The following is a 23206-nucleotide window of genomic DNA, read 5'->3' on the forward strand; positions in this document are numbered from 1 at the left end:
CAATTATACTTCATGTATTCATTGCGAGGGACTCGCTTGGGCTCTAATACTATTGAGATCTTTATTTTTCGTTACAAAATTTGTAGTGTTCTTTTACCAGGGGCGTCAAAGTTCAGGATTATTCCTGAAATCAATATTTTGGCCCTTAAGGACCAATTTTGATTTTGATATAAATCAGAGGATTTTTTTCTGGAATTTTAAGATTATTGTCACAAAATGTCATCTTAAACACAAATTATTTTACTTTGACATATTGTTTACAAAGTTATATACAATAGTAAACAAAGTTTCATGAATTATTAATCCCTTTTTGACGATGCTGGAACAGCAGCGTCCAAGGTTTGATAACCAGTAAAAAAATCCTTAACAATGGCGACTTATGTAAAAGACCGAGCCAGTCCGATTGAGATAACTCGATTTTTCAGTTACTTCCCTAGGCATTCGCCACTGCGTAGGAGATTGCTCGTTGATTTTCATTGATAACATTTTCCTAGCAGAGTTGTCGTTCGTGTTGATAAAGGTAAATATTAATAGAACAGCATATCCTGGGGAAACAGATTCAATAAGTGTATCAGAACGTTAATTTCAAATTAGTAATTTTACATCCATTTTATTTTTATGGACCAATGAAACAACTATATATTTTCTCTATTTTATATGATATTTGTTCTCGATTTGGTAAATAAATTGCGAATAAACACATGTAAAATTAACTTTTTACGTGATCACAAAACTAAAGAATGCGAGCGATTTCGAACCTGCTAATTGTAAACGCCGCACTGCTATGATTTATATAGATGAAACAACATTTGTTTGCGTAATGGTCCGTACCGATAGCGCAGTGGTAAGGACGTTCGCTTTTGCACCTTTACGACACCGGTTCGATTCCCGCTCCCGGCGCAATGTTATATTTTGTATGTTTTGTGGTCAACATTCCTGACAGTTGTTTTTTTCCGGAAAATCTCACCCCCCCCCCCACAGCATTTGACCATATAAAAAATTAACAAGTATTTCAGTACAAAACAAATAGCTGGAAATTGCAGCTATCATTCAAAATTCGTCCCAACTGTCGTCAATCTAATCTTATTAGGTAGGAGTGCTGGACACACTCTGGGTCCCAACATAATGCAGCCTCAGCGCGGAGGTAACTCATTACCTTGGAAAAACACAAATATACACACCGGGTGCAGCCTAGGCGCGTATAGACTCAAACAAGGCAACAAACTCAAGTGCGGGCACAATCATTTAAAATTTACATATTGAATACGATATTCTAACAGAAATTACACAACCACCTAAGTGTACATACCATGTTTGATATTTCGTTCGATTGTTAGATTTCAGCATATACATGTATAAGGCCATTTCGCTATTAGTTAACTTATCAATATGTTCGTGGGCGAACTCGGATAGTCAAGTGCTCATACGATTGAGCTCACATGGTCCGGCTATGTGCTCATACCTACTTTCGAGAATCATCATGAATGTATTGCCACACTTTATGAACAAGAATGTGACCCGCCTCCCAGTTTCGCTCAATGGGTCAAGTTACCCACGGTACTATTTCCCCGTACCCCTAAACTTTTTTTCGTACCAAAAATGTTTCGTACGCTTATTGTGTACACACCGGTCTTACTGACCTGTGTACTAACGCAAAAGGAATTGTGGGTAGCACTTCTTTTACGAATGAAAAGTGAAAGCGAAAGTAGATCAGGTAATCGTGCTTCTGATTATCGCTATCCGTCTCAATAAAGATGCAAAATCACATTTAAACATAATTAAATAATATTTCTTTAAACAACATTCCGTTTTTAACATCCAATAAAAAACGACTTTTCTTTCATTATTAACATTTTCATTCCTACGCAGAACTACTTTTGCGGAAGCATAATTCCCCAAACAAGGGGAATGTGATGCGTCTTAGTATAGAGGTGACAATAACGTAGTGACGTCACCATCTATGTATAGAATGTCGTACGCAAATTTTTTTCGTACCAAATTTTTTTTCGTACCCAAAATTTTTGTACCCAAATTTTTTATCGTACCCAAATGTTCAGTATCAACATACACAATTGTGGTGATATAGATAAACTTAAATTGATGTTTTATATCCATCCTCTTCAAAGGCATCGTCACACCAGTACTGCCAGTACTTTGATTTGCTCTGGCCCCAAAACGATAGGCCTATTTTCAGGATTTTAGATTTTGGCCAATTGACACCTCTGTTTTACATAATATGGTAAACCTTTTTTCTGCATTAAAACATATTGTTTATGCTGTACCTACTGCGCTACAAATCTTTAGATAGGTCAGTATTGATCTGTTACATGTGCAATTATTGTATACACCTCCATGTGGAAAGCCTGTACTGCCTGAGCGCTGATTGGCTAATAAGACTCTGAAATAGATTGGCACATTCAAAGTCGGAGGGAGGAGGTTTTCAAGGGTTGCAATGTTTGTTGCACTACACAAATGGAATGTGATATGCAATAAGGCGCAGAAATCTGGACCTAACTGGATTTAGTTGTGGATTAACCCATTTGTTTCACAAACCTGTTAGAGTCGGGCTTAGTTCAAACATCTGATTAGATCATTAATATTTGGATTGTTTTTTTAGCAGAATGCAAACTACATTCAGATTATAGCTTGCAAGGGCTTGTAAAAATTTTGAGTGCTCTGTCAACATTATAAGAAAATAAAGCGTTGCTAAAACCGCCTGCTTATATCATGAAATGTCATGACTTTATAATAATGCTGTCATTTCAATGTAAATTAGTGTTTTGTCACTTTTTTGGAAACAGTTTTTTACCACTTTTAAATAACTGATATTTTCATAATAATTCCAGGAAAGTATAAATTATTCTACAATATTATGTGCGTGCTATATAAAGGCTCATAGTAAAATAATTAATTATTCTTGTAATGGTTTGCTCGTAGGCTGCCACTCCGGCGATGGGTCTGGATAACTTCTCCCCGTCGGTTGGAACTCCTGCAGGTTAGCGTTTGATTGAAATGTAGAAGATATCAATGTGTGATACTGATCAATGAGTCACCTGATCAACCAATTACACACTAGTTAAAAGATGGCTGATTTTGGGTCTGTTTTGCCCATTTTTTTTAATAAGAATACCTTTGTCCTCCATTTTGGTATTTAATTTTTTTTTATACACTTGATGCATAGTAAAGTGAATCACGGTTGTTATATCTGTTTATTATATAATTGAAATAATTAACTTATTTTATTTATGTCAGTGCTTATGAAAACATGCACATTTTCTAGACCATTAATTATTATATAATTATGTAAAGTTATACATTTGACTAATTGAATGTTAAAAGATTTCTCATTTTAAATTTACAAACACTTCGCTGACTTATCACGAGGTTTGATTGATGATGTATTTAGGTATTTATAAAGCAAGAGCTAGATAATTTCCAAAAACAACACTTTCATGCTGTGAACAGTGTTGCGTTTGCTTAAAATCCCAAAGCTTACCATCATTTACTCTTCCTGTCTTATTGTTCAACAGAATTTGGTTTCTAAAATGTTTAATGGCCAGTTGTAAAACATAAGCACTTATAAGTTAAGACCTAGATGAAAGTAATAGAACAAGTAAAATGATTATACAAAATTTAAATATAATTTTAGCGTACTTGTTTGTCAAAATTTAATGCAGATTTTAAAATTTTATCATTTAACTTACATACATTACTTAATACTAAAGTTAACAGCTAATAGCTTAATTTGCCTGCAATAGGCTTTAGTAGCCATGAAAGTATGAACAACTTATCCAGATAGTTTTCAAAGGAAATGTAGCGATCACTAACTCATATTTCTTGCTCTTACAGTAGCTCGCCAGGAGGATGGCAGAACCAGCGGTAAGTCGTCTCGGCGCACCTCCCGTTCATCACAGAGCCCTGTTAAAAGTGCAGCCACCTTGACCTCGACCTCAAACACAACGAGCTCCACTCCCTCTCCAGCCTCCACCCCAGGGCCAGCAGATAGTGTTCCCCATAGCCGACACCTATGATTTCAAAATGGCGTGTAACCGATGCTTCGTTAAGAACGGCGAGGGTGTTAAGGCCTTTCAATACATAAGCACCAATCATCAGTGTGCCAGGGATGTGCTGATAGTGAAGAAGAGGGATGTATCTGGCTTAAATTGGGTGAAAATCAGGAGCAGGCCAGATTTAAAGGGTCATTACGGAACGTACAAAGTGTGCACTCAGTTTAATCAGAACAAGCCTTGCAAGGTGTCCGAAGAGAAGTGTACTTTTCCTCACACACAGGTTGAGCTGAGGCTGTGGTCCCTGGATAGAGATGGGAACTTTTCTATCAACACTTTTATTACAGATTGCAAGACACACAAGATTTGTAAGTTTAATTTAACATGTATTTTGTACACAGTAGATATAAACAATTATTATTTGGCGATATTCGTAATCCAGTGTCAGATTGGAATTCCGTATGTACTGGATTGTAAGATGATATTTGTTATAACTTATCAATAACTTTAGTTTGCATAGAATAACCTGATGAAACTTTGTAAGAAGTCAGTATGTATTGTTGATAAGAATTGCTTAAATTGAATGTTAAAATAATGTTTATCTAAAAAAAAATTGATTGATAAAAACAAGTGGGTGTTTTTTAAACATTGATAAAAAGTTCAATTATTGATTGATCCTTTAATATTTTAGTTTCATTTATTATCAACTAGGAAGCACTCTTTATGCCCCCTTTCGCAGAAAAGGGGGTATATAGTTTTCACACTGTCCGTCTGTCACACTTTTCATGTCCGCTCTCTAATTCAAATAGTTTTTATGATCTTTACAAAACTAGGTCAGTTGTATCTAGACAATATCTAGGTCACGAATGAATATGGGTCATGCCGGGTCAAAAACTTAGTCACTGGGTAGAAAAAACAAATCCAAGGGAAGTAATAAGCTTTAAAGGGACATAATTATCTGACCTGCCAAATTATATATTTATGTTAAATAAATCAAAGCGGCGCAGTAGGCGGCATTGTGTTTCTGACAAACACATTGTGGTAAAAGGTCAAGGTCATGCTTCAAGGTCTAAGGTCAAAAATACAAATCCAAGGGAAGTAATAAGCTTTAAAGGGAGATAATTATTCAATATTGAACATAGCAACTTGATATTTGGCATGCATGTGTAATTATAAATCTCAGATTATATATTTCCTTACCAAGAATTTAAGTTCTTTTCACAGTTACTGTACATATTTGTTATTTTGATTATTTATAACTCAAATGATTGATTTGTCAAAGGTTTTTTTTTAATGACAAAATTATCATTTCTTTCCTGTACTAATTTGTGAATGGTAGGGTTAATTACATAGATACATGATGAACTCATGATGACCCCCCCCCCCTGGTTGGATTGGACAAAATTCAAGAGAAGTAATAAGCGTTAAAGGTAGATGATTTCTATACCTGCCAAAAGATGAATAGAAATTTTATTTCAAAGTGGCGCAGTAGGGGGCATTGTGTTTCTGACGAACACATCTCTTGTTTTAATGTTAAATGAGTGTCTCGTACGTCAGGAAGTTTAGAGTTTAAATATCAATCATAATAATTTGAGATCATTCTATTGAATGAAAAAGTGAATATTCAAAATGAAATACCAACAGATGCATTCTTTTTGTGTTAAATGCATAATGGACATAATGGAGATCCTGTTTTGAACCCGAACTCAATACCCACATACACAAATGAGCATTTCTGAATGTTTCTAGATGATAACAGTGGCCTGTCAGTGTCAGTGGCTCGCCCGAAGACACAGTACATTCCTGGGCTGAACTACCCTGAGGACACACCCAGCAAGCCAACTCTTGAGAACTTCCCCAGTTTCCACACTCAGCAACCAGGACCCACCCTTGGTCTAGGCCCGACCCCTGGCCTTGGCTCGACCCCTGGCCTTAGCTCGACCCTTGGCCTTGGCTCGAACCCTGGCCTTGGCACTACCCCTGGCCTTGGCTCAACCCCTGGCCTTGGCGCTATCCCTGGTTTTGCCTCAAGTGTTGGCACCACCCCTGGTCACAGCTTCAACGGTGGCTCCAACCCAGGTCCCACTCCTGGACCCAACGTTGGCCACACTACTGGACCTTCTGTTGGCAAAGCCCCAAATGTCCGTCCAACTCAGGGGGCTAAGACAGCCATTGGAACCCCACAAACAGCTGCCCTAACAAGGTAAGGCTGAATTACTGAATTATGATTTTTTATGGCAATGTGAAGAATAGAATTTTATTTCGTCAATCAGAACAAATATAGTAGTTAACTGAGATACATGTAGTACATCTGCTAGGCAGTGTGCTTCCGCTATTCGCAAAGTGAATTTGATAATTTTTTGAAAATTGTCGATGTATTTTGTGATAATTCGTTGTGTTTTTAACCAGGTTTTTGAAGAAAAAAACTGGTTATTAGATTGGCGAATATCGGTGGGCGGGCGGGCCGAACAAGCTTGACCGGGCCATAACTCTGTTGTTCATTGTCAGATTTTAAAATCATTTGGCACATTTGTTCACCATCATTAGACGGTGTGTCGCGCGAAAGAATTACGTCGATATCTCCAAGGTCAAGGTCACAATTTGAGTTTGAAGGTCGAAAATGGCCATAAATGAGCTTGTCCGGGCCATAACTTTGTCGTTCATTGTTAGATTTTAAAATCATTTAGCACATTTGTTCACCATCATTAGACGGTGTGTCGTTCGAAAGAATCATGTCGATATCTCCAATGTCAAGGTCATAATTTGAGTTTGAAGGTCAAAAATGGCCATAAATGATCTTGTCTGGGCCATTACTATGTCATTCATTGTGACATTTTAAAATCATTTGGCACATTTGTTCACCATCATAAGATGGTATGTCGTACGAAAGAAACATGTCGATATCTCCAAGGTCAAGGTCATAATTTGAGTTTGACGGTAAAAAATTGCCATAAATGAGCTTGTCTGGGCCATTACTATGTCATTCATTGTGACATTTTAAAATCAATTGGCACATTTGTTCACCATTACTGGAGGATGTATCGCATGAAAGAATTATGCCAATATCTCCAAGGTCAAAGTCGCCACAACTAAAAATAGATTGATTTTGAAACAACTATGTAACTATGAAAGGATGATAACTCAAGAACGCTTAGGCCTAGGATCATGAAACTTCATAGGAACATTGATCATGACTGGCAGATGAACCCTATTGATTTTTAGGTCACTAGGTCAAAGGTCAAGGTCACAGTGACTTGAAATAGTAAAATGGTTTCCGGATGATAACTCAAGAACGCTTAGGCCTAGGATCATGAAACTTCATAGGAACATTCATCATGACTGGCAGATGACCCCTATCCATTTTCAGGTCACTAGGTCAAAGGTCAAGGTCACAGAGACTTGAAATAATAAAATGGTTTCCGGATGATAACTCAAGAATGCTTACGCCTAGGATCATGAAACTTCATAAGTACATTGATCATGACTGGCAGATGACCCATATCAATTTTCAGGTCACTAGGTCAAAGGTCAAGGTCACAGTGACTCGAAACAGTAAAATGGTTTCTGGATGATAACTAAAGAATAATTTGGCCTAGGATCATGAAACTTCATAGGTACATTGATCATGACTGGCAGATGACCCCTATTGATTTTCAGGTCACTAGGTCAAAGGTCAAGGTCACAGTGACAAAAAACGTATTCATACAATTGATTCCCCTACAACTGACAGCCCATATTGTTTTCAAATTGAAATCAAGGTCAATTTTACACAAGGGGGTTAACAATACACATTTTGAATTGTCTCCCTTTATCAGACTTTTTTTCAACTGAAAACCTGGTTTTGTGACAATTTTGTCCCTTGTTTGAAATAAATATACAATCATATTGGAAGGTATAAACGCAGTTGCGGCGTAAAAGTCCAAATTAGTTTGCATGTGGTGCGAACATTGTTGAATTGCCAAATATGGCGGACGGTAATATTAAGAGCGGTTCTCGTAGCAAACCGGAGAAAAAAGCAGCTTCTAAGGGGAAAGCCCCGGAAAAGAAAACGTCTACTGTGTTGGATACACCACCTAACATAAACAATGATCTCAATAATAACATCATTATGGAATGTTTGAAAAACATCTAACATCTCAATAATAACATCATTATGGAATGTTTGAAAAACATCTAACAGTCGCAGACGGCTCTTATAAACAGATTAGATGCAATTAAAAATTGCAATTATGACTGTGGGGATTATTTTGTCACGAAGAAATGGACGATTATGATGAGGTGGGGCCCTCGCGTTAACGTAATTTAGAGTCTGAAGAAAAATTTGAAAAATCCAGTAAATTCGTCAGTTGGCCAAGAAATTTAAACCAACTGAGGTTTGTGGTGCCGATATTGACGTATATCTGGCGAATAACGTTACTGACTATTAATTTATCTGTGTGTTGAATTACTTTGACGATTTTGCTAGATAAGTAAAAATGATTGTGTTGATAAAGAAATGGGTGTATAGGCTAATAGTTTCTTTGTTTAGATTAAGGCATAGAATGTTATTCATCTCAATTGTTATTGAGTAGTTTGTGTACAATGTGCACAGGCTTAGTGTTTTTGATCGCCTTTTTCCCTTTCATTTCGTGTTTAAACTTCGTATTTAAACTATATGTTTTAAACCAACTGGAAGATTCTAATAAACCTTCATAAGAATGTTCGGTTCCTACGGGTTTCCAGAGAGCAGCCTAGGGCCTTTTTATATTGACAAATATAGTAAAATAACTTTAAATCTACTCTTATACAACAAGTAAAGAGTTGTAGGATTTGACTTGTTACCTCAATCCTCTACTAAATTTTCAAATCATGCCCCTAGAGTCAAAAATGGTCCTGTCTCAAAATGTGTGGATGGAATATTTTTTAAAGGGTTTCCAAAGAAGTTACAAATCCTGGTTATTAGATTGAGTTATGGTGGGTTAGCAGCATCAAACACATGGTTTCCAGACAATTATTAGCATTTACCAAAATTATCTTGATGAAATTTTGGATATAGCAAGTTGGTATGGTGACCTCTCGTGGAATTTCTTTGGTAATGTGAGGTCAAGGTCACTGTGGTAAAATACAAAAACATTTTCCTCTCAATATCTTGAATTTGCATTGCGATATTGTTCTGAGAAAGTTGGATTAAGGTCAAAGTCACTGTTACTAAAAATAAAAAATCAGCAAACACATTGTTTCCTGACAATAACTTTAGTTTCCATTAACCAATCTTGATGATACTTAAGCTATTGCACGCTAGCCTGGAGACCTAGCTTGGAATTGTGTATGGCGGTATAGATTAACACATTTGTAAGTAGGTTACTTAAATAGCATTGTAGTTGATTTGGGGCCAGTCGGGTAAGGATCAAGGACCTAAAAACTATTTGTTCACAATAACTTGAATTGAACTCTCGTGTATTTTGTGATTCCATTTGGGACCAATTATGTCAAAATGGAGGTCATTGTTACGCTTAATAGCTTGACTTTTAATGGGGGTATTATTGAGAAATTGTGTATGTTGGAAGATTACATGCAGTATATTGACACATATAGCATAATACCTTATCAAACTGTTCTGTATCACACAGCTTTGATATTTGGAATGTCTCATGACTCTCATCACATTGTCGTCCACTGCAATTATTGTTCCAATCATGCCCCTGGGTTTCAAAACTGACCATGTGCCATTCACAGGTTAGCGATATAGGGTCGTCTTGGCCCTCCTGTTTACTGTTTGTTGTTATTATTAATAGAACAAACATGTTGAATAATTTATGTGTAATAATACAACACTTTACTGTATAGCTGCATATTTTGTTGTACGTAAGTAATGGCCTGCCATAGTTCTACAACATAACTGTAATGTTATTGTCAAAGCTTCCGCTATTATTATCTGACATGAACATTCATGGTCATAATCTGTATTTTATTGTGTCCTTGTATCCATTATATCTGTAGGTTCCCACCCCCTCAAATGGGTCAGCCTGTGTTTACCAACCAGCCACAACGTCCACAGTTACCGTATCAGCCTCAGCTGTTCTCGCCAGGTTTGCTTTTTCTTAAAACCCTTTTTGAATATTTTTGTTACATATAACTGTACATTAAATCACTCCCTCATATATTCCATCCCAACATTGTGTTTGTACATATTTGGAGGATTCTGTTTTCTTCTACTTGATAAATGATTATTTAAACTTCTCATGATTTATGAAATGGAATATGTATTTTTGCATCGACGTTTACTTAAAAATTATTTATATTATTGTGCAAAAAATTTGTCATTTTTTAAAAATAATAACAGTTTCGTGGACATAAAAATATGTTGATTACTGATTTTGTAATAATATTCATACACTTAAACGAATGAAATAGAATGGTAACAGTTTAACTGAAACAAAAACTTTCTTTACTACTAAGTATAACTTATAATTGATTACAAAGTTTTAGCTCATTTGAGCAAAACAAGCTTATTAATGACTTTTTGTGTCACCTTCTGTCAGTTGTTTGTCTTTTGTGTTGCGTCTTCAACATTACCTTTATTGCCCAATCATCATACTACTTAGTGAGAACATTTGTTCCAGAGATATTTTAGTAAGTTTGAAATTGGGTCAAGCTTGTTTACAAACTAGGTTGAAATGTCAAAATAAAGAAGTCTACTAAACCCACTACAGAGGCCACATTTATTGCCAACTAATCATAAAACTCAATCATAACATTTGTCACAACAATATTTTTGCCAAACCTTGGATCAAACACTTAAGTTTATAGGTCAAAGTAAAGGCTTAGTGTTGCCTTTTAACAGTCTAGAGACCATATTTATTGCTCAGTCTTCATGAAAATTATTCAGAAATATAGTTGGGGTCACAAGCTTGGTTGCTAAGTTAGACAAGATAAAAAGCATGTGAGCACTCTAAATGCCACATTTATTGCTCAATCTTTATTGAACTTAATGAGAACATTTTTTGCAATGATATCTGGGTTTAGTTCTAAACTCTGTCATATGGGATTAAAATCTAGGTCACGCGGTAAAATTTTAGGAAAACCTGTGAACACTATTGAGGCCGCATCTTTTCTCTAGCTTCTTGAAGCTTGGTGAGAAACTTTTCCAAGTGATATCTCAGATGATTTTGAATCTAGGTTATGTGGGGTCTAAAACTACGTCACTAGGCCAAATATAAGAAAAAGCTTATGCAGTCTTGTTGAGAGCTCTAGAAGTCTTATTGTTTCATGCAATGAATATTGTTCTTGAGATATGCTCTGAACATTCGTTTTCATGACTTCTCCAACAAGTGAGGCAGAATGTCTTATTTTCAGGCCAATTTTCTCAACCACCACCAACATTCTTCAATCAGCCGCAGTTTCAGCAACAACAGCCGCCACCTCCAAACAACTGGACCAGGGACATTCCACGCGCAATGGAGGAAGACGAGCCTGAGCAGCCCCAGCAGCCTGAGCCTGAATCAGGCAAGAAACAACTGGAGAATCCGCTCTCTGATACTCACAGGGCCGTTACTGCGTGCCAGTTCTGTTTTAAGCCGTCTAAATATCCAGGGGTGTACGAATATCAGGAAGACCTAGTGCATAAATGTGAGGAAACGATGCTTGCGATGAAGTCTAAAGATGGTAAAAGTCCGTGGTTGAGAATTCGAGAGAGAAAGAACCATAGGGAGTTTCCGGGACAATATATTCTGTGTAATAGCGTGAAATATAATAATCCCAAGTTTTGTAAGTATAGTGAGGAGGTTTGCAGTTTTGCCCACAATGAAGTGGAAAAGAGATTATGGACACTAGAGAAAGATGGGAAGTTTGATGTGGTAGAATATCTTGTACAGATCAAGAAGTACAAAGAAGGGAAAGGCTACACTCTTCGGGAATGTCAAATCAAACATGGGGGATACTTTGACTTTATATGCAGAAACTGTTACTACAGCACTCCTCCCCAGATTTCTAGTTGTGCCCCAGATGGCAAAAAATGTAACGGAAAGGAGCCCCACCCGTGGAAGGATTTCAAGATCCTAGCTCACATGGGACAGGGTCAAAAGATAACCCCTGTGAACCCTCGAAGGTTCATTCACAAGTCCGCATTTTTCAAAATCTGCAAATGGCTACACTTTTGTCGCCGGATAGTAAATGCCACATGCAAATTTGCTCACAGTGTTGTGGAACGGGATATCTGGATGGTGGAAAGGGACTGTAATATCAGTCGAGAAGATATCGTGACACAGTCTAAGCAGGCTTTTTCAGCAGCCAAGTCGGCACCGTTGAAATCTGCAGTGCCCATACAGACTTCCTGGGTACAAGCCACTTCAACAGAGAGCAAGTCAAACCAGTCACCAACGCATGTAAGGCAGGCTATGTCTCATTGTATGAATGTTTAAGTGAAATGCATTCTTCTAAGATTTTATAAATTTTTAATGGATTATCTTGCGGATCTAATGACAATCTTGATGATGAAGTCTTCGGTAGACATGATCTTACTTTTAACCCTTCTCAACAGGGAATATTTATTCTGTACAAGGTGTTGAAAAGTAATGCAGTATACTTCTTATATTAATTCATCTGTAATGTGCTCAGTACTATGTTATATGCATATTGATTTTTACTTTTCAAAAAAGTATATTGATGCCTTATACAGCCCATTTCCACTTTCTACAACACCCTCATTTTTATGCCCCCTTTCGAAGAAAAGGGGGCATATAGTGATCGGACTGTCTGTCTGTCCGTCTGTCTGTCCGTCTTTCCGTCACACTTTGCGTTTAGGTTTTGAAAAATGCTCATAACTTCTATGTCCCTTGAGATATAACCTTCATATTTGGTATGCATGTGTATATGGACAAGGCCTTTCCATACGCACAAATTTTTTTACCCCTGTGACCTTGCCCTTGAACTTAGGGTCCCCATTTAGGTTTCGAAATCTGCATTTAGGTTTCGAAAAATGCTCATAACTTCTCTGTCCCTTGAGATATAACCTTCATATTTGGTGTGCATGTATATATGGACAAGGCTTTTCCATACGCACAAAAATTTTGACCCCTTTGACCTTGAACTTCGGGTCCGCGTTTAGGTTATGAAATCTGCGTTTAGGTTTCGAAAAAAGCTCATAACTTCTATCAAGCATTTATAGGGGGCATAAGTCATCCTATGGTGACAGCTCTTGTTGTAATCAATTTAGTTTCACTGCATATGACTGAAAGCAACAACTATCAAATTAGCCAATAAAGCATGTGCACTGACAAATCATGAACTTTTACCTGTTTTAGCACCCAAAGAAGATGTATTTTCAAAAGATCTAGATGGATATATCAATATTTAAAATAACAATTTCACACAATTGAATAGTTAAGAAAAGATTTAAGATAACACATTAAGTGAAACATTGCCCATGCAATAGTTGATAAATTTCCATTTTTAGCTCGACTATTATATATGAAATATATATATAGTGGAGCTATCCTACTCACCCCGGCGTCGGCGTTTCCGTGCTGTTTACGTTAGCGTGCAAATGTTAAAGTTTTCGTACTACCCCAATTATTTTCATTGTCCCTTGACATATTGCTTTCATATTTTGCATACTTGTTCACCATCATGACCCCAACCTATAAACAAGAGCATACAACTGTATCCAGCGTTTTGACAGGATTATTGCCCCTTTTATACTTAGAATATGCATATTATTGATAAATCTATGTTAAACTTTGCGTACTACCCCAAATATTTCCTATATCCTTTGACATATTGCTTTTATATTTTGCATACTTGTTTACCTACATGACCCCAACCTATAAACAAGAGCAGACCACTGTATCAAGCATTTTGACATAATTATGACCCCTTTTACACTTAGATAATTGAACATTTTGCTTAAATTGCCATAACTTCTTAATTTATGATCACATTTTATTATCACTTTGACAAAACAAAACAACACTTACCCAAATACCACAATGGATTCAACCCAAACAATACCTCACGCCCCTACCCAGAATCCCTTCCCCCCCCCCCCCCAACCTCCCCCCCCCCCCCCCGCCCCCCCCCCCCCCCCCCCCCCCCCCCCCCCCCCCCCCCCCGCCCCCCCCGTATTTTTTTTTATTTTTTGGTAAACATCATCTTATAAATTACCCCACCCCACATTATACCCCCTCTCACCCCCTACCCCCCACCACCCCCAATTTTTTTTTACATCTAATAAATTACCCCACCCCACATTATACCCTCCTCTCACCCCCCCCCCTACTCCCGCCCCTACCCCCCTTTTTTATTTTTGAAATATCTTCTTATTAATGACCACACCCCACATGATACCCCCTCTCAACCCCCCCCCCCCCCACCCAAACAATTTTTTTTTTTATATCTTTTTTCATTCTTTTATTTTTGAAAGATTGTCTAATAAATTATTGAATATGAACAATTTCCCCATGATGGCTTACGTTATACTGTCAAGCACTTGAATAGTCGAGCGCGCTGTCCTCTGACAGCTCTTGTTTCATTATAACAGACATATTCGGTGAAAGTGACGGACGGGCCTTTGCCAGGTCATTGTTATTGAAGTCTGCCAAAGTTGTTGGAAAAATGGACAGAAGACACAACAGGAGGCGGGCAAGGATCGCTGCCTCAAGGGCCATGGGAACTGGAGCTGCAACATTATCTACCTGCTGAGCCCGTCAATGAAAGAGTTACGGCCCCTGCCCAACAAGATCCCACAGGGCCTGAACTTCCTGGTGTGCAAGTCTATCAGTGAGGGTCGAAAGTGCCAGTACCAGGGCAGCCAGCCATGCCAGTTTGCCCATAGCAACGATGAGCTGGAGGCTTGGAAGTTCATGTGCATGAACAACTGTGAGTTGGGGGCATTGTATGGTGTGATGTTTAGAATTACATTTAATTGTAAATGAGATTTGTTAGATTTATAGATTTGTTCACGGCTCATTTTCCTAAATTTGTTTCAAGTATCTGATGTTCAAATACAGTGAATGTAATAATGACTTCATTAATATACATATACTATAATTATTTTCCATAGAAAGATGTCAGTTGAGATTAAACATACAATTAGAACACAGATTTTAGTTAAGAATGAAGCATTTTAAGATTACATATTATCTCCTCAAATTGTAAATGAAAAAATGTCCTGAAGAGAGTTTGAACACCAGACTTTTCAAAACTAATTCTTTTTCATCTAACAAATTCAGTGCGTACTGTACAAGAACTCTCCAAGGTCAGCAAAGAGGCACAGAAGATTCGTGCGGAGTCTGCCAAGACAAAGATCAGTGGTCAGTCTGTAGTGAGTGTGGGTCCCAACACGGCCCCTGTTAGGCCCGCCATGCCCATGCCCAGCAAGCACACATACTACTGCAACTACTGTGCCGTGTCGTGTAACAGCCAGAAACAGTGGGATGAGCATTGCGTGTCTGATAAGCACACATTTAACGTGAACTCCGACAGAGAGCAGCACTGGAACTTCAGGCAGCCACCATGGACCCTTGGAAAGTACTTTGAACTCTGTCCACAGTAAGTTTACTTTAAATATACTTATATAGATGTATTTTCTCTCGTTTGGTCTGTGGGTTTGTGGGCCCAACAGTCATTGCGAAAAAGTTTGTGGATCAAACCACTTTCACATTGCTCACTTGAAATTAAAGTATATCACCACCATGAAGGCTAGATGTGCAAGACTTTACTGCTCGCCTTCCTATCCACACATTCCAAATTTATATGGCCAGGAACATAGTTTACAAATCAATTGTGGAGGTAATTATCACGTTTGTGACAGTACCAAAAGCATTATCATTTCTAGTTAGGGTCATTTTTTTGCATGAGACAAATAATAGTTTTTATAAACTGAATCGAAGTTAATATAAAAGTTGTGAAAATTAATTTCAACTGTTTAGTTAATGAAAATAAATATTACGACATCAAAATTACAGGTTTTGGAGTATTAATTAATTAAATTAAAAATTGAATTCTATATCCATTTGTAGAAGCTTATTTTTCGTCTGTGTGTAACCAAAGACAAAGTATGAGTTGCGGCATGTGACAATCGATCTTACGCCATTTGCGGCCAGTGTAGCTCCACCACAGCCTGTTGGTCTGGTCAGGAGCTACCCTTTCCACGTATGTGACCAGGTTACCTTGCCTAAGTTTATTGCAGACATGGTAGCTCCTGATCAGACTGTGCAGATCAGTCTGGAAGACTGCATATGGCATGAAAACCAATTTTCGCAGGCGCAGGTCATATTTATAAAAATATGTAGCTGTCTTGCTGATAAGTTTTTCCTGAACCAGTTTACACTAATTTGTAAATTGCTCTCTTTTCAATTTGAAATCCCAACAAGAAAACTGTTACTTTCCTTTTTTTAGACACTTGAATGGAGGGAAGTGCAACTACTCACACGTGCTGGACATGTATAACCTGTGCCAGTATGCCCACAGTCAGGATGAGTTGGATGAATGGAAGGAGCGTTACCAATGGCGACAAATGAAGCGAGAAATGGCTCGCCAGGACCGGGTCTTCTCGTATATGGATGAACTTCTTGAGAAATTTGAAAGCTCCACTGATCCTGTTAAAGTGGTATGTTATTGATTGCTCAATGTCATGAAACTGAGGTGTGATTTTATTCTCCTTTTATATGTTCAACAAATACAGTGGAATCAATAAAAAATAATGGTATTTTTTTCAGTCCTGTTATTTTGCCTCCATTATTCTATTTCAAAAATATTCAATAATGCAAATCGTAAACTTGCAGAAAATGCCATGATATAAACAATTATCACATTCAAAAATCAAAGATTAGTGAAAAAGACATGATTACGTGAATAGCTGTGTCATTGCATCCAATATTGAGATCACAAAACTTTGCCTGAGTACATAGTGGTCAGGGTAGTTCCTGTGATGGTTTGTTTTGAGTTACGCTTGCCGCATATGATATAATACCGGTTTTATCACCTCATGTTTCAAATGAAACATCTATAGAAATCCAAATTTGTGTAAACTTTGTTAGCAAATGGACACCTTATGTGAGCCATATACAACTTTACAATGATACTAGTATATAAAAATACAATAAAATATACATGTTGAGCTGATGGATTATCTTCTGACTAGCATTAGTTAATCAACTTATCTACTTTTACATGTTTGTGTGACTTTGTTTTTAATCCAAAGTTAAATATTGCTCATTAACAAAGTTAAAAAAATATTTTGGAATAATTGTCAGTTTTGCTTGTTGCATAGCTACATTGAACTTTCAAAGCCTTTGTAAGTATTGGTACTTGTTCTGGTGGACATTTACAAAGCCAATATTTTGCCAAAATTTTGACCCGACAGCTTGTTTTTTGTATTAGATCTGTGAGGAGCTTGACGGGGTCTCTCTACAGCTTATGGGTGATCTGAACATCTATAAGGAGGACAAGCATGCCAGCTACATCTGGACATTTAACATTACAGCACAGGTGAGCAAATGAAGCCTACTTAGGGACATTCAACATCACAGCACAGGTATCTTCATGCAGCCTACATTTGGACATTAAACAACACAGCACAGGTGAGTTCATGCAGCCTACATCTTGACATTCAACATCACAGAACAGGTGAGTTCATGTAGCCTACATCTTGACATTCAACATCACAGCACAGGTGAGTTCATGCAGCCTACATCTTGACATTCAACATTACAGCACTGGTGAGCAAATAAAGCCTACATAGGGACATTCAACATCACAGCACAGGTGAGTTTATGCAGCCTACATTTGGACATTCAACATCACAGCACAGGTGAGTTCATGACACCTACATCTTGACATTCAACATCACAGCACAGGTGAGTTCATGCAGCCTACATCTTGACATTCAACATCACATCACAGGTGAGTTCATGCAGCCTACATCTTGACATTCAACATTACAGCACTGGTGAGTACATGCAGTCTTCATCTGGACTTTCAACATTACAGCACAGGTGAGCAAATAAAGCCTACATAGGGACATTCAACATCACAGCACAGGTGAGTTTATGCAGCCTACATTTGGACATTCAACATCACAGCACAGGTGAGTTCATGACACCTACATCTTGACATTCAACATCACAGCACAGGTGAGTTCATGCAGCCTACATCTTGACATTCAACATCACATCACAGGTGAGTTCATGCAGCCTACATCTTGACATTCAACATCACATCACAGGTGAGTACATGCAGTCTTCATCTGGACTTTCAACATTACAGCACAGGTGAGCAAATAAAGCCTACATAGGGACATTCAACATCACAGCACAGGTGAGTACATGCAGTCTTCATCTGGACTTTCAACATCACAGCACAGGTGAGTTCATGCAGCCTACATCTAGAAATTCAACATTGCAGCACAGGTGAGTACATGCAGCCTACATCTGGAAATTCAACATCACAGCACAGGTGAGTACATGCAGTCCACCTCTGAAGATTCAACATCACAGCACAGGTGAGTATATGCAGCCTACATCTGGAAATTCAACATCACAGCACAAGTGAGCAAATACAGCCTGCATATGGACATTCAACATCACAGCACAGGTAAGTACATGAAGCCTACATCTGAACATTCAACATCACAGCCAAGGTGAGTTCATGCAGCCTACATCTGGAAATTCAACATCACAGCACAGGTGAGTACATGCAGCCTTTATTTGAGCATTCAACATTACAGCACAGGTGAGCAAATGATACCTTTATAGGGACATTCAACATCACAGCACAGGTGAGTTCATGCAGCTTTCATCTGGACATTCAACATTACAGCACGGGTGAGCAAATGAAACCTACATAGGGACATTCAACATCACAGCACAGGTGAGGTCATGCAGCCTACATCTGGAAATTCAACATCACAGCACAAGTGAGCAAATGCAGCCTGAATATGGACATTCAACATCACAGCACAGGTGAGTACATGCAGCCTTCATCTGGACATTCAACATTACAGCACAGGTGAGTACATGCAGCCTACATCTGGAAATTCATCATCACAGCACAAGTGAGCAAATGCAGCCTGAATATGGACATTCAACATCACAGCACAGGTGAGTACATGCAGCCTTCATCTGGACATTCAACATTACAGCACAGGTGAGTATATGCAGCCTACATCTGGAAATTCAACATCACAGCACAAGCGAGCAAGTGCAGCCTGAATATGGACATTCAACATCACAGCCAAGGTGAGTACACGCATACTTTATCTGAGCATTCAACATTACAGCATAGGTGAGCAAATGATACCTTCATGGGGACATTCAACATCACAGCACAGGTGAGTTCATGCAGCCTTCATCTGGACATTCAACATTACAGCACGGGTGAGCAAATGAAACCTACATAAGGACATTCAACATCACAGCACAGGTGAGTTCATGCAGCACTCATCTGGACATTCAACATTACAGCACAGGTGAGTACATGCAGCCTACATCTGGACATTCAACATTACAGCACAGGTGAGCAAATGAAACCTTCATAGGGGCATTCAACATCACAGCACAGGTGAGTTCATGCAGCCAACATCTGAAGATTCAACATCACAGCACATGTGAGTACATGCAGCCTACCACTGGAAATTCAACATCACAGCACAGGTGAGTACATGCAGCCCACATCTGAACATTCAACATCACAGCACAGATGAGTTCATGCAGCCTACATCCGAACATTCTACATCACAGCACAGATGAGTACATGCAGCCTATATCTGGAAATTCAACATCACAGCACAGGTGAGCAACTGCAGCCTACATATGGGCATTGAACATCACAGCACAGGTGAGTACATGCAGCCTACATCTGGAAATTCAATATCACAGCACAGGTGAGTACATACAGCCTTCATCTGGACATTCAACATTACAGCACAGGTGAGCAAATGATACCTTCATAGAGACATTCAACATCACAGCACAGGTGAGTTCATGCAGCCTTCATCTGGACATTCAACATTACAGCACGGGTGAGCAAATGAAACCTACATAGGGACATTCAACATCACAGCACAGGTGAGTTCATGAAGCCTTCATCTGGACTTCAACATTACAGCACAGGTGAGTACATGCAGCCTACATCTGGACATTCACCATTACAGCACAGGTGAGCAAATGAAACCTACATAGGGTCATTCAACATCACAGCACTGCCACAGGTTAGTACATGCAGCCTACATCTGAACATTCAACATCACAGCACAGGTGAGTTCATGCAGCCTTCATCTGGACATTCAACATCACAGCACAGGTGAGTTCATGCAGCCTACATCTTGACATTCAACATCACAGCACAGGTGAGTTCATGCAGCCTTCATCTGGACATTCAACATCACAGCACGGGTGAGCAAATGAAACCTACATAGGGACATTCAACATCACAGCACAGGTGAGTTCATGCAGCCTTCATCTGGACATTCAACATCACAGCATAGATGAGTACATGCAGCCTATATCTGGAAATTCAACATCACAGCACAGGTAAGCAACTGCAGCCTACATATGGACATTGAACATCACAGCACAGGTGAGTACATGCAGCCTACATCTGGAAATTCAATATCACAGCACTGGTGAGTACATACAGCCTTCATCTGGACATTCAACATTACAGCACAGGTGAGCAAATCATACCTTCATAGAGACATTCAACATCACAGCACAGGTGAGTTCATGAAGCCTTCATCTGGACATTCAACATTACAGCACGGGTGAGCAAATGAAACCTACATAGGGACATTCAACATCACAGCACAGGTGAGTTCATGAAGCCTTCATCTGGACATCAACATTACAGCACAGGTGAGTACATGCAGCCTACATCTGGACATTCACCATTACAGCACAGGTGAGCAAATGAAACCTACATAGGGACATTCAACATCACAGCACTGCCACAGGTTAGTACATGCAGCCTACATCTGAACATTCAACATCACAGAACAGGTGAGATCATGCAGCCTTCATCTGGACATTCAACATCACAGCACAGGTGAGTTCATGCAGCCTACATCTGGAAATTCAACATCACAGCACAGGTGAGTACATGCAGCCTTTATTTGAGCATTCAACATTACAGCACAGGTGAGCAAATGATACCTTTATAGGGACATTCAACATCACAGCACAGGTGAGTTCATGCAGCTTTCATCTGGACATTCAACATTACAGCACGGGTGAGCAAATGAAACCTACATAGGGACATTCAACATCACAGCACAGGTGAGGTCATGCAGCCTTCATCTGGACATTCAACATTACAGCACAGGTGAGTATATGCAGCCTACATCTGGAAATTCAACATCACAGCACAAGTGAGCAAATGCAGCCTGAATATGGACATTCAACATCACAGCACAGGTGAGTACATGCAGCCTATATCTGGAAATTCAACATCACAGAACAGGTGAGCAAATGCAGCCTACATATGGACATTCAACATCATAGCACAGGTGAGTACATGCAGCCTACATCTGGAAATTCAACATCACAGCACAGGTGAACGCACGCAACTTGTACTGCTGCTCTAAGGGTTCAGTACTGCATTTTTGCTTTATGTGTCTTTATACACATCAATAGATTCAGGCTCAATCCTTGGAATTTGTGGATTGTAAAGACATGGTTTTAATCGAATGAAATACATGTAATTCCTAAGTTGTTGTCATTTAAGATAACATGTTATTGCTTGATGATCACACTCATATTTATGCCCCCCTTCGAAGAAGAGGGGGTATATTGTTTTGCAAATGTCTGTCCGTCGGTCGGTCCAGATGGTTTCCGGATGATTACTCAAGAACGCTTAGGCCTAGGATCATGAAACTTCATAGGTACATTGATCGTAAGTGGCAGATGACCCCTATTGATTTTCAGGTCAAAGGTCAAGGTCACAGTGACTCGAAATAGTAAAATGGTTTCCGGATGATAACTCAAGAATGCTTAGGCCTAGGATCATGAAACTTCATAGGTACATTTATCATGACTGGCAGATGACCCCTATTAATTTTAAGGTCACTAGGTCAAAGGTCAAGGTCACAGTGACTCGAAATAGTAAAATGGTTTACGGATGATTACTCAAGAATGCTTGCGCCCAGGATCATGAAACTTCATAGGTACATTGATCATGACTGGCAGATGACCCCTATCAGGTCACTAGGTCAAAGGTCAAGGTCACAGTGACAAAAAACATATTCACACAATGGCTGCAACTACAACTGACAGCCCATATGGGGGGCATGCATGACAAACAGCCCTTGTTATTATTTGCCATTTTTTCACAATGTTAACTCTTTTCTGCCAGATATATAATTATATTTATTATGCTTCTTCAAAGAAGAGGGGGTATATTGTTTTGCACATGTCGGTCATTCCGTCGGTCTGTTGATCCTTCCACTAGATGGTTTCAGGATGATAACTTAAGAACGCTTAGGCCTAGGATCATGAAACTTCATAAGTACATTGATTTTAACTCGCAGATGACCCCTATTGATTTTCAGATCACTAGGTCAAAGGTCAAGGTCACAGTGACTAGAAATAGTAAAATGGTTTCCGGATGATAACTCAAGAATGCTTATGCCCAGGATCATGAAACTTCATAGGTACATTGATCATGACTGGCAGATGACCCCTATTGATTTTCAGGTCATTTGGTCAAAGGTCAAGGGCACAGTGCCTCAAAACAGTAAAATGGTTTCCGGATGATAACTCAAAAATGCTTACGCCTAGGATCATGAAACTTCATAGGTACATTGATCATGACTGGCAGATGACCCCTATTGATTTGCAGGTCACTAGGTCAAAGGTCAAGGTCACAGTGACCCGAAACAGTAAAAAGGTTTCCGGATGATAACTCAAGAATAATTAGGCCTAGGATCATAAAACTTCATAGGTACATTGATCATGACTGGCAGATGACCCCTATTGATTTTTAGGTCACTAGGTCAAAGGTCAAGGTCACAGTGACTTGAAACAGTAAAATGGTTTCCTGATGATAACTCGAGAATAATTAGGCCTCGGATCATGAAACTTCATAGGTACATTGATCATGACTGGCAGATGACCCCTATTGATTTTCAGGTCACTAGGTCAAAGGTCAAGATCACAGTGACAAAAAAATGTATTCACACAATGGCTGCCACTACAACTGACAGCCCATATGGGGGGCATGCATGTTTT

The 23206-nt window shown here is 38.8% G+C and overlaps 1 protein-coding gene across 1 annotated transcript in view; it reads left to right on the forward strand.

Annotated features, from left to right (window-relative positions):
• LOC127870077 (helicase with zinc finger domain 2-like) overlaps nt 1–23206 on the forward strand; it is a 107793-nt gene that overhangs the window by 51271 nt on the left and 33316 nt on the right. The window contains 10 exon segments of the mRNA XM_052412736.1: nt 2938–2995; nt 3850–3990; nt 3992–4375; nt 5757–6210; nt 9987–10075; nt 11343–12370; nt 14546–14861; nt 15215–15533; nt 16383–16593; nt 17367–17474. Of these exon segments, the coding sequence (XP_052268696.1) occupies nt 2938–2995; nt 3850–3990; nt 3992–4375; nt 5757–6210; nt 9987–10075; nt 11343–12370; nt 14546–14861; nt 15215–15533; nt 16383–16593; nt 17367–17474 (3108 nt within the window).

This window comes from Dreissena polymorpha, chromosome 2 (genome assembly GCF_020536995.1).
Source record: "Dreissena polymorpha isolate Duluth1 chromosome 2, UMN_Dpol_1.0, whole genome shotgun sequence".
NCBI lineage: Eukaryota > Metazoa > Mollusca > Bivalvia > Myida > Dreissenidae > Dreissena > Dreissena polymorpha.